The following is an 11,311-nucleotide window of genomic DNA, read 5'->3' as shown; positions in this document are numbered from 1 at the left end:
TCTGGTCTCCCCCACAAGTGGAAACATCTTCTCTATGTCTATCAAACCCTTTCATAATTTTAACGACCTCTATCAGGTCACTCCTCAGTCTTCTCCTTTATAGAGAAAAGAGCCCAATCCTGTTCATTTTTTCCTGATAGGAAACTCTCTCAGTTCTGGTATCATCCTAGTAAATCTTTTTTGCACCTTCTCCAGTGCCTCTATAACCTTTTTTTATAATATGGAGAGCAGAACTGTGCACAGTACTCCAAGTGTGGTCTAACCAAGGTTCTATACAAGTTTAACATAACATCTTTGCTTTTCAGTTCTATCGCTCTGGAAATGAACCCCAGGTGAAACAGCGATTTACTTGTACTTCTTGCAATCTAGTATACTGTATTCGCTGCTCATGATGTGGTCTCCTCTACATTGGGGAGACCAAATGTAGATTGGGTGACCGCTTTGCGGAATACCTCCGTTCAGTCCATAAGGGTGACTCTGAGCTTCCGGTCACCTGTCATTTCAATTCACCGTTCCATTCCCACTCAGACCTCACTGTCTGCAGCCTCTTGCATTGTTCCATGGAAGCTCACCGTAAACTCAAGGAACAGCACCCCATCTTCCGATTAGGCACTTACAGCCTTCCGGACTCAATATCGAGTTCAACAATTTCAGATCATAACCTCGGCCCCCATTACATTTTTATATTTTTTATTCACACTTTTGGTTGGTGCCTTTTCCTTTTTTTTTCTCTCTCCCACATGGCAACTGTCTTTCACTCTGCCAGCGCATTTCACACTTCATCTAGAGCCATTGTTTGTTTCTTTACCTGTCCTATTACTATCTCGTCTCACCTTGAATATCTCTTAATGTCTCTTCTTTCATCCCCTCCCCCATTTCCCAGCCCCCAAACTGCCTTTTATTCTGTTTTATTTCCTGCCTTATTTTCTCAGTTCTGTAGAAGGCTTTCAACCTGAAACGTTGACTCTGTTTCTCTCTCCACGGATGTTGCCTGGCCTGCTGAGTTTTTCCAGCATTTTCTGTTGTTATTTCGGATTTCCAGCATCCGCAGTATTTTGCTATCGTCAACCCCAGTGCTTTGTTTGCTTTTTAATGGCCTTATTAACCTGTGTCGCTACTTTTAGTGATATGTGTATCTCGGAACTACTTGAACAACAGCTGTTGGCACGAAACCACGAGCAAAGATACTCAACTACATGGGACGCAACCGTTATAGTGTAATTGCAATAACATTTGCAGACATCATGTGATCAGACGACACAGGATCAAACCTCCAGTAATACCTCCAAACAGAGAAGGCAACCCTACCCAGAGTGAAAGGGCATTTTAATCCAAGTAGCCCCACACAAAACCCCAAATTTCCTTAAAAATGGTTAGTGACAGATTCAACAATGCTACGTTACCACAAAAAGACACTGACAAGTTCATTAAAGTTTTATTTAAATATAGCTGATAGGAAACAGGGAAATATTAAAATAACAATCAAATGGGAACACAGGTCAATTGGTATAAGGATACAGATTGAAAGCCATTTTGCTTGGAGACTGTTAACAGCACAACACTGACACTCATTGAAATAGGCACACTCAAAAAATAGCTTTGAGAATCTTTTTCATGTTATCAGAACACTTGTCCCATTGATAATGCCTGTGTAGTAACTGTACTTCTGGCACCAGCCCCAGCTATTGATGGGATGGGAATGCATCACAACTTGGTGCCAAATACAGGAAGTCTTTGAGAAAACACCAACACTCTGCCAGTCAACTGCAAATCACAGTATCTAGCAAACACATTAGTCAAATTGCTTGTATGTATTTATATCTGCACCAACTAAGTTCCTGAAGTATGAGCTTCCTTCACTGGCAATCACCCATAGTGCATTGATATGTTGGATCAATGGGAAAACTGCCATTCCTGGAAACCTAAAGCCCCCCAGAAACTGGTAGGAGTGTGCAGCCAGTCAATTCATAGAATCATACAGCACAGATTGAGGCCATTCGGCCCATCATGCCTGTGCCAGCTATCCAATTAGTCCCACTCCCCAAGCCTTGCAAATTTTTCCTTTTCTAGTATTTATCCAATTCCTTTTTGAAAGTTACTATAAAATCTGCTTACCCCACCCTTTCAGACAGAGCAATCCAGATCACAACAACATAACAGTTAGGGGTATATTTCCATTTTTCCCATCTGGGTGTTAAGCATTGCTTGAGCAGGGTGTAGAGGAAAGTTCCATCGGGGAGGGGAATCATATGCCTGCTACATCAGTCTGATTTTCCTTTCCATTCACTTAAATGGAAGCAAAATCAGGTGGGTTCTGTTACCAGCTGGTTTTTCATTTATGCACTTCTCAGGCAACACAACGCACAGGCAGGAGGGAAGAAATCTAGCCCTTACTTTCTGTCAGAGAATGATAGGGTCCTGCCCTAAATGTTAACCTTTGTCAGAACAACATGCAATGACAGAACCACCTGAATTGTTAAAGGATCTTCATTTTAGATGCTGCCTGGTGGTGCTATTCATTTTCTATTCATACCATAGCTCTGGTTAGGATGGTAACTGGGTAGTCTCACCGTTGTGTTTCCCTGTTCCTCTGGGTGATTTACGTTAACTATTAAACATGTATTTGTCCACTACAGTTTGATTTTTAAATGTTAATAGCTTAGAAATCAGAAATATATGTTGAAAATTTTTCAGCTTCAGAGTTGCAAGTTCAGTGGATACAAGTTTCTATTTAGGTTCAAAATATACCTTTGTTATATATGATTAATCTTAAGTATATGATTACATCCATCTACAATATATATTTGGACACTGATTCAGCTTTGTGATCTGGAAGGGTGCAACCAATGTGTTGAAATGTAATTAAAATCATTACATGTATCATACAGGTGCTGTTGTATTACAGTACAACAAGGCAATTCCCAGTGCTGCTCATTAAACCTCTCCTTTAAATATGAGGCATGATTCTGTGATCTAATCCTAGTGCGGCCCAAAGCTTGCAAGAATTGTACTCTCATAGCCATGGTTTACAGTCTATTAAAATTAATACACAAAACATAACGAGCTGCACACTCCAAAGTTGCCAAGATGCACTCCCTTTGAATGGTGCCCCCCTACTGTGAGAGCCAGATCGTGGGATCACCCCTTTGGTGTCCAACATAAGAACATAAGAAATAAGAGCAGGAGTAGGCCATACGGCCCCTCGAGCCTGCTCCGCCATACAGCCCCTCGAGCCTGCTCCGCCATACGGCCCCTCAAGCCTGCTCTGCCATTCAATAAGATCATGGCTGATCATCAACCTCAATTCCACTTTCCTGCCTGATCCCCATATCCCTTGATTCCCCTAGAGTCCAAAAATCTATCTATCTCAGCCTTGAATATACTCAACGATTCAACATCCACAGCCCTCTGTGGCAGAGAATTCCTAAGTGAAGAAATGTTATCCTCATCTCAGTCTTAAATGGCCGACCCCTTATCCTGAGACTATGCCCCCTAGTTCTAGTCACTCCAGCCAGGGGAGACAGCCTCTCAGTATCTAGACTGCCAATCCCCTTCAGAATCTTGTATGTTTCAATGTCCAGTAATTTTGTTCACCGATTAAAAACGTTGTTCTTCAAGATTTGGAAAGATATATATGAATACAATACTGTGGAGGAGGAATTCCTAGAGTGTATACGGGATGGGTTCCTGGACCAATATGTCGAGGAACCAACTAGAGATCAGGCCATCTTAGACTGGGTATTATGTAATGAGAAAGGATTAATTAGCAATGTTGTTGTGCGAGGCCCCTTGGGGAGCAGCGATCATAATATGATAGAATTCTTCATTAAGATAGAGAGTGAAGTAGCTGACTCAGAGACTACGGTCCTGAATTTAAATAAAGGACACTACGATGGTATGAGGCGCGAGTTGGCTAGGATGGATTGGAGAACGTTACTTAAAGTGTTGACGGTGGATAGGCAATGGCAAACATTTAAAGATCGCATGGATGAACTACAGAATTTGTTCCTCCCTGTTTGGCATAAAATAAAACAAAAAAGGTGACTCAATCGTGGCTAACAAGGGAAATTAGGGATAACATAAGATCCAAGGAGAGGACATATAAATTGGCCAGAAAAAGCAGCAAACCTGAGGATTGGGAGCAGTTTAGGATTCAGCAAAGGGATTAATTAAGAGGGGGAAAATAGAATATGAGAGCAGGGAACATAAAAAATGACTGTAAAAGCTTCCATAGATATGTGAAGAGAAAAAGATTGGTTAAGTCAAGAGTAGGTCCCTTGCAGTCAGAGTCAGGGGAATTTATAATGGGGAACAAAGAAATGGGAGACCAATTAAATACAAAGGTGGACATAAATACCCTTCCAGAGATGTCGGGGAACATAGGGTCTAATGAGAGGGAGGAACTGAAAAAATCAGTATTTGTAGGGAAATGCTGTTAGGGAAATTGAGGGCATTGAAGGCCGATAAATCTCCAGGGCCTGATAATCTTCATCCTAGGGTACTTAAGGAAGTGGGCCTAGAAATAGTAGATGCATTGCTGGTCATCTTCCAAAATTCTATAGACTCTGGAATAGTTCCCATGGATTGGAGGGTAGCTAATGTAACCCCACTATTAAAAAAAGATGTTAGAGAGAAAACGGGGAATTATAGATCGGTAAGCCTGACATCGGTAGTGGGGAAAATGCTAGAGTCCGTTATAAAAGATGTAATAGCAGAGCGCTTGGAAAATAGTGACAGGATTGGACAAAGTCAACATGGATTTACAAAAGGTAAATCATGCTTGACTGATCTGGAATTTTTTGAGGATGTAACTGGTAGAATAGATAAGGGAGAACCAGTGGATGTGGTGTATTTGGACTTTCAGAAGGCTTTCGATAAGGTCCTGCATAAGAGATTGGCGTGCAAAGTTAAAGCACATGGGATTGGGGGTAAGGTACTGACTTGGATAGAGAACTGGTTGGCAGCCAGGAAGCAAAGAGTTGGAATAAACGGGTCTTTTTCCGAGTGGCAGGCAGTAACTAGAGGGGTACCGCAGGGATCGGTGCTAGGACCCCAGCTATTCACAATATATATTAATGATCTAGACAAGGGAACTAGATGTAATATCTCCAAGTTTGCAGAGGACACAAAGCTGGGTGGGCGTGTGTGCTGTGAGGAGGATGCCGAGAAACTCCAGTATGATTTGGACAGGTTGGGTGATTGGGCAGATGCATGGCAGATGCAGTATCATGTGAATAAATGCGAGGTTATCCACTTTCGTGGCAAAAACTGGAAGACAGATTATTATCTGAATGGCAATAGATTGGGAAAAGGGGAAGTGCAACGAGACCTGGGTGTCCTTTTGCACCAGTCACTGAAGTTAAGCATGCAGGTGCAGCAGACGGTTAAGAAGGCAAATGGTATGTTGGCCTTCATAGCGAGAGGATTCGAGTACAAGAGCAAGGATGTCTTGCTACAGTTGTACAGGGCCTTGGTGAGACCACACCTTGAGTATTGTGTGCAGTTTTGGTCACCTTATCTGAGGAAGGATGTTCTTGCCATGTAGGGAGTGCAGCGAAGATTCACCAGGCTGATACCTGGGATGGCAGGAATGACGTATGAAGAGAGATTGGGTCGATTAGGCTTATATTCGCTAGAGTTTAGAAGAATGAGAGGGGATCTCATTGAAACTTTTAAAATTCTAACAGGACTGGACAGACTAGATGCAGGAAGGATGTTCCCGATGGTGGGGGAGTCCAGAACCAGGGGTCACAGTCTAAAGATAAGGGGTAAGCCATTTAGGACAGAGATGAGGAGGAATTTCTTCACCCAGAGAGTGGTGAACCTGTGGAATTATCTACCACACAAGGTAGTTGAGGCCAATTCATTAAATATATTCAAGAAGGAGTTAGATATATTTCTTAAGGCTAAAGGGATCATGGGATATGGGGAGAAAGCAGGAACAGGGTACTGAATTTGGATGATCAGCCACCATCAAATGGCGGAATATGCTTGAGGGGCCAAATGGCCTTCTCCTGCTCCTATCTTCTATGTTTCTATGAAGGTGGGGGGAAGGGGAGAAAGTAGAAAATCAGGGGTTCTCACTGGTCGTTATGGAGGAGTGAGAAATGTAATTTCTTCCAGAATTCAGTGTAAGGTGGATGAAACATGGCATCTTTCTCAAATTTATGAAGAATACACCAGAATTTCTGGTTAGTTGAAAATCTGCAAAATACCACATACTGTACAACAAAACCGCTGGAGTTCAGAAATGTGAGCAATCTATTCCATATTTCAGTTGCTGCATAAATTTTTGAAAGCATTCCATTTCAATGGTGTAGATTACCAAAATGGAAAGGTTTAATTACTCTTTATAGGTCATCAAAGCTAATGCTGTCCTACTGCAGCATGAAAATACATAGTGCAGAAATTAGAACCGAAGAATTAAGTCTCATGGTGGTTTACAATTTAGCGGTGCAGTGAAACAGACAAAAATAAGATCACGTTGTATAATATCACAAATTCCTTTAAGTCACACGTAATAAAAAAATCCCATTTTTGACAGTTATTTGGAACCAATGGGAAACAAAAGTGATGCAATCATACTGGTCTCACTAACAATTTCATCCTGTCCCTGCAATGTGATTTTATAGGTTTTTCCTCAGCGCACTGCCCCACATGGCAGATGTACCAGTAGCTCAGAGGATTAGATACTCGGTGTGCAAAGAGGACCTATTGCAGCAAAATCATTAACAGTCTGAGGTTTGCTTTTAAGTTTATTTTCCCTCCTTCCACTTTCTTCCCTTATAGGTTAATTGCCACTCTACACCTTCCAAGTGGATTGTTGGGTTGCAGATCCAGGAAAAGCAACCATGATCAGCTGGCAGTAGTTTTCATTTACCCAGGGTGATCCCACACAATATTCTGTTTTACTTCCCTCCAAAATGAAGGGCCAAACTTGGCTGTAGCACTTGGATAAACGGACCAGCCTTAAACGGATAATATTCACCCGGGCGGAGTGGCCTTCCAGGTGAACTCAAGACCTCAAGTCATTTGAACTCTTGAGGTTTGACAGGGTCAATTATGCAGCCACCAAATGAATTGAAATTTGAGATCCATGGGATGACTCTGGACTAACTTCTACTTCATTTGGTCCTGGGAAAAATGCATTTATGATTCATTTTGTGGCACAAATGCATTTGGCCATAATGCACATAGAAGGATCTGTCCTGCCCCCGTCCCTTTGCTGTGCTATGGGCAATGATGGTACTCCTGTTGACATCTTTAACTTGTTTTCCAAAAAAAAGTGTTTGAAAAAGAACTGCACAGAAGGCTATTCGATAAACTTACATTATTCGGTGTTAAAGATGAGATATTAAAGGCTGGGAGTTCATAAAGTGGATAGTCACCCGGTCCGAATGGGATGCATCCTAGGATGCTGATGGAAGTAAGGGTAGAAATTGCGGAGGTGCTGGCCTCAATCTTCCAATCCTCTTTAGATACGGGGTAGTGCCAGTGGACTGGAGAATTGCAAATGTTACACCCTTGTTCAAAAAAAGGGAGAAGGATAAACCTGGCAATTACAGGACAGTCAGCTTTTAGAAACAATAATCCAGGACAAAATTAACAGCCACTTGGACAAGCATGGACTGATAAAGGCAAGCCAGCACGGATCTGTTAAGGGTAAATCGTGTTTGACTAATCTGATTGAGTTTTTTGATGAGGTAACAGAGAGGGTGGATGAGGGCAGTGTAGTTGATGTTGTGTACAAGGACTTTCAAAAGGTGTTTGATAAAGTACCACATATTAGGCTTGTTAGCAAAATTGAAGACCATGGGATAAAAGGGGCAGTAGCAGCATGAATATAAAATTGACTAAGGGATAGAAAACAGCAAGTTGTGGTGAATGGCTGTTTTTCGGACTGGAGGGAGGTATACAGTGGAGTTCCCCAAGGTTCAGTACTTGGGCCACTGTTGTTTTTGAGAGACATTAATGACTTAGACTTGGGGGCACAGGGTACAATTTCAAAATGTGCAGATGGCACAAAACTTGAAAGTGCAATAAACAGTGAGGAAGATAATAAAAGACTTCAAGCAGACATAGACAAGCTGATGGATTGGGCAGACACGTGGCAGTGTCAGGGTCGGCCGATCACGGAGCCTTTAAAGAAGTAAGCTTGTTGGGCTGTGAGGAAACACTCCTGCTCCTCCTGGCTCACAAGCAGAGCTGTCAATGCACTCACCTTATGCATCCAGCCCTTCGCACCTCCTTTTACCTGCTGGGTTTATGTTCATATTAAAATGGAGGCATGCAGCCTCCTTATAAGATTTCAGTGACCGATTGCCTCCTGAGAGGGGATTGGTCGCCCGGCCCGTCCAACCTCCATTAAAACCGGAAGTGGGCAGGCTGGAGGCGGGTTTGAAATGTAAAATTATTTTACTTCCCACTCAACCCAAACCACCTGTTCTTCGGGGTTAAAATTACCCCCATAGTCCTTTCTGTGGAAGATTTTAAAATTCTCATCCTCCTGTTCAAATCCCTCCAATGCCTCGCCTCCCTCCTTATCTCTGTAACCTCCTCCAGCCCTACAACCCTCCAAGATCTCTGCAGTCCTCCAATTCTGGCCTCTTGAGCATCCCCAATTTTAAAAGTTCCACGATTGGTGGCTGTGCCTTCAGCTGCCAAGGCCCAAAGCTCTGGAATTCCCTCCCTAAACCTCTCGGCCTCTCTACCTCTCTCTAGTTCTTTTAGACGCTCCTTAAAACCTAACTCATTGACCAAGCTTTAGGTCACCTGCCCTAATTTCTCCTTCAAGTTGTTGTTGTTGTTATTAGTTATTAGTGATGCATGATTAAAAAAATGATGTTTTGGTCAGTGGTTAAATAAATATGTTCTAAGAAAACAAAATGGTTGGTACTTTCTTCTAAAACCACAGGAAGGAAGTGGCTCACTGCCTGGGCTGTATCCTGAGCAATCACTCCCTCCTCAAAAGAAATCTGAATGCAGTCATTATTGGGTGAGCTGGAGGGGGAGAAAATCTGAGTCACCGGGGTGAATTTACATCCTCACCACCTGAGTGGTAATCTGGTGGAATGGGTTGTCCACTCGCTACAGAACCTCTTGAAATCAATAGTGGGTGGCTTATCCGCTCCACCAGATCAGCGCCCACAATCACAATGACAGACATACAGAAAAGAGAATTCTATCCTTGGCATAACTGAGAGACACAATAGTAGGATCAGCTCATTCCATAGCGTAGTATTTTCCCAAAACACTATCACAGAAATGAAAACTGCCCACTGCATGCAAATTGACTATTTAAAAAAATTATCTGTTAACAAAGCCATGTCTTTCTTAACACAGGAAGCAAATCATTGTTTTGATGCAAATTGTGTCACCTCATTACTTGGCAAAAGAAAAAAAATTCCAAATGTTCTTCATAAAAGATAGTGGGGGCTGAATTGGGCCATGTAACACCCAATATTTGTTAACATCGACAAATATTTAATACGTTAAATGTCACATTTGATTTGGAAAAACTTCAAACTGTTAATTATTGCTGCGAGATTCACAGTAGATTGCATTATGGTTAGTTATGACTATCTGAAACCCTCCCATCAAATTGCAGGAGCCCACTGTCACACTCTGTCAGAAAGATCTATGCAGTGTCTAGTAAGAGTGGGCAAGAAAACATACAAAGTGTATCAGTGCACTTCCAAATATTGTAAATAAATATTGCAGCACTACGATATGTACACATTGACCTCCATGTGAAGATTCTTGTAATCATCAATGAACGGAGCACATGTAATAATGAGGCTTGCCCCGCTTGCAGTTTTTCACCTGCCACTTTCCTCTCCTCCTCACTAGGACGCAGTTCTTGCCTTTCTTCCTCGAAGCAGGAGGGGGGCCGCGTTTCCAATTTGTGAAGGACACATGTTCTCCTCCGGCCCAATCCCATATGCCTGGACTGATCCTATCGTTGAGGCCTGAGAGTTTGAAGGAAAACAAGCAACTCACAGTGGATAGTTTACCGGCTGTACAGATTCTGGTAGACCCATTCTATTAAATGCATAAATTGTGCACATATAATGAAAGAAATACTTGCATTTATATAGAGACTTTTCACATTGTCAAAATGCCTCAAAATGCTGCATGCAATGAATTGCTTTTTGAACTGTAGTGACTGTCACACAGGCCAAACTACAAAACTCAAAAAAAGCTGTTAATGAAAAGGAATGTACAATTAACAATAATCAAATTTACTGCTTCAGGATTAAATTACTTTTTACTACATTGGACGTCAACAATTTTATTAGTGTTTTGGGAACGTTTTCCGCAGTTCAATTTGTTTTTCTGTGAAAACTGAAAACTTATGTCCTTATACATGACATAAAAAAGCAGTTAAAATGGAGGAGTTGTAGAACATGAGCTTATCATGACTTCAGCCAGACTGTGATGGACAACAGTCAGCCAGACTGTGATGGGCAATAGTCAGCCAGACTGTGATGGAAAGACTCAGCCAGACTGTGATGGGCAATAGTCAGCCAGACTGCGATGGAAAGACTCAGCCAGACTGTGATGGAAAGACTCAGCCAGACTGTGATGGGCAACAGTCAGCCAGACTGTGATGGAAAGACTCAGACAGACTGTGCCAGAAAGACTCAGCCAGACTGTGATGGAAAGACTCAGCCAGACTGCGATGGAAAGACTCAGCCAGACTGTGATGGAAAGACTCAGCCAGACTGTGATGGAAAGACTCAGCCAGACTGCGATGGAAAGACTCAGCCAGACTGTGATGGAAAGACTCAGCCAGACTGTGATGGAAAGATTCAGCCAGACTGTGATGGAAAGACTCAGCCAGACTGCGATGGAAAGACTCAGCCAGACTGCGATGGAAAGACTCAGCCAGACTGTGATGGAAAGACTCAGCCAGACTGCGATGGAAAGACTCAGCCAGACTGTGATGGAAAGACTCAGCCAGACTGTGATGGAAAGACTCAGCCAGACTGTGCCAGAAAGACTCAGCCAGACTGCGATGGAAAGACTCAGCCAGACTGCGATGGAAAGACTCAGCCAGACTGTGATGGAAAGATTCAGCCAGACTGCGATGGAATGACTCAGCCAGACTGTGATGGAAAGACTCAGCCAGAATGTGATGGAAAGACTCAGCCAGACTGTGATGGAAAGACTCAGCCAGACTGCGATGGAATGACTCAGCCAGACTGTGATGGAAAGACTCAGCCAGACTGTGATGGAAAGACTCAGCCAGACTGCGATGGAAAGACTCAGCCAGACTGTGATGGAATGACTCAGCCAGACTGTGATGGGA

General features: G+C 42.7%; 1 protein-coding gene across 1 annotated transcript in view; it reads right to left on the bottom strand.

Annotated features, from left to right (window-relative positions):
• Nucleotides 1-1,419: 1,419 nt before the first annotated feature.
• LOC147124856 (FRAS1-related extracellular matrix protein 1-like) overlaps nucleotides 1,420-11,311 on the bottom strand; it is an 883,765-nt gene continuing 873,873 nt past the window's right edge. Inside the window, exon 36 of the mRNA XM_085994045.1 lies at nucleotides 1,420-9,968. Coding sequence (XP_085850171.1) covers nucleotides 9,769-9,968 — 200 coding nt within the window. The 3' untranslated portion in view covers nucleotides 1,420-9,768. The remainder of the gene's footprint in view (nucleotides 9,969-11,311) is intronic.

The sequence above is a fragment of the Somniosus microcephalus genome, chromosome 1, assembly GCF_052327205.1.
Source record: "Somniosus microcephalus isolate GS21.2 chromosome 1, FLI_Smic_1.0, whole genome shotgun sequence".
Classification (NCBI taxonomy): domain Eukaryota; kingdom Metazoa; phylum Chordata; class Chondrichthyes; order Squaliformes; family Somniosidae; genus Somniosus; species Somniosus microcephalus.
Note: the sequence above shows the minus strand (reverse complement) of the source record. Positions and strands in the feature narration are given on the sequence as shown.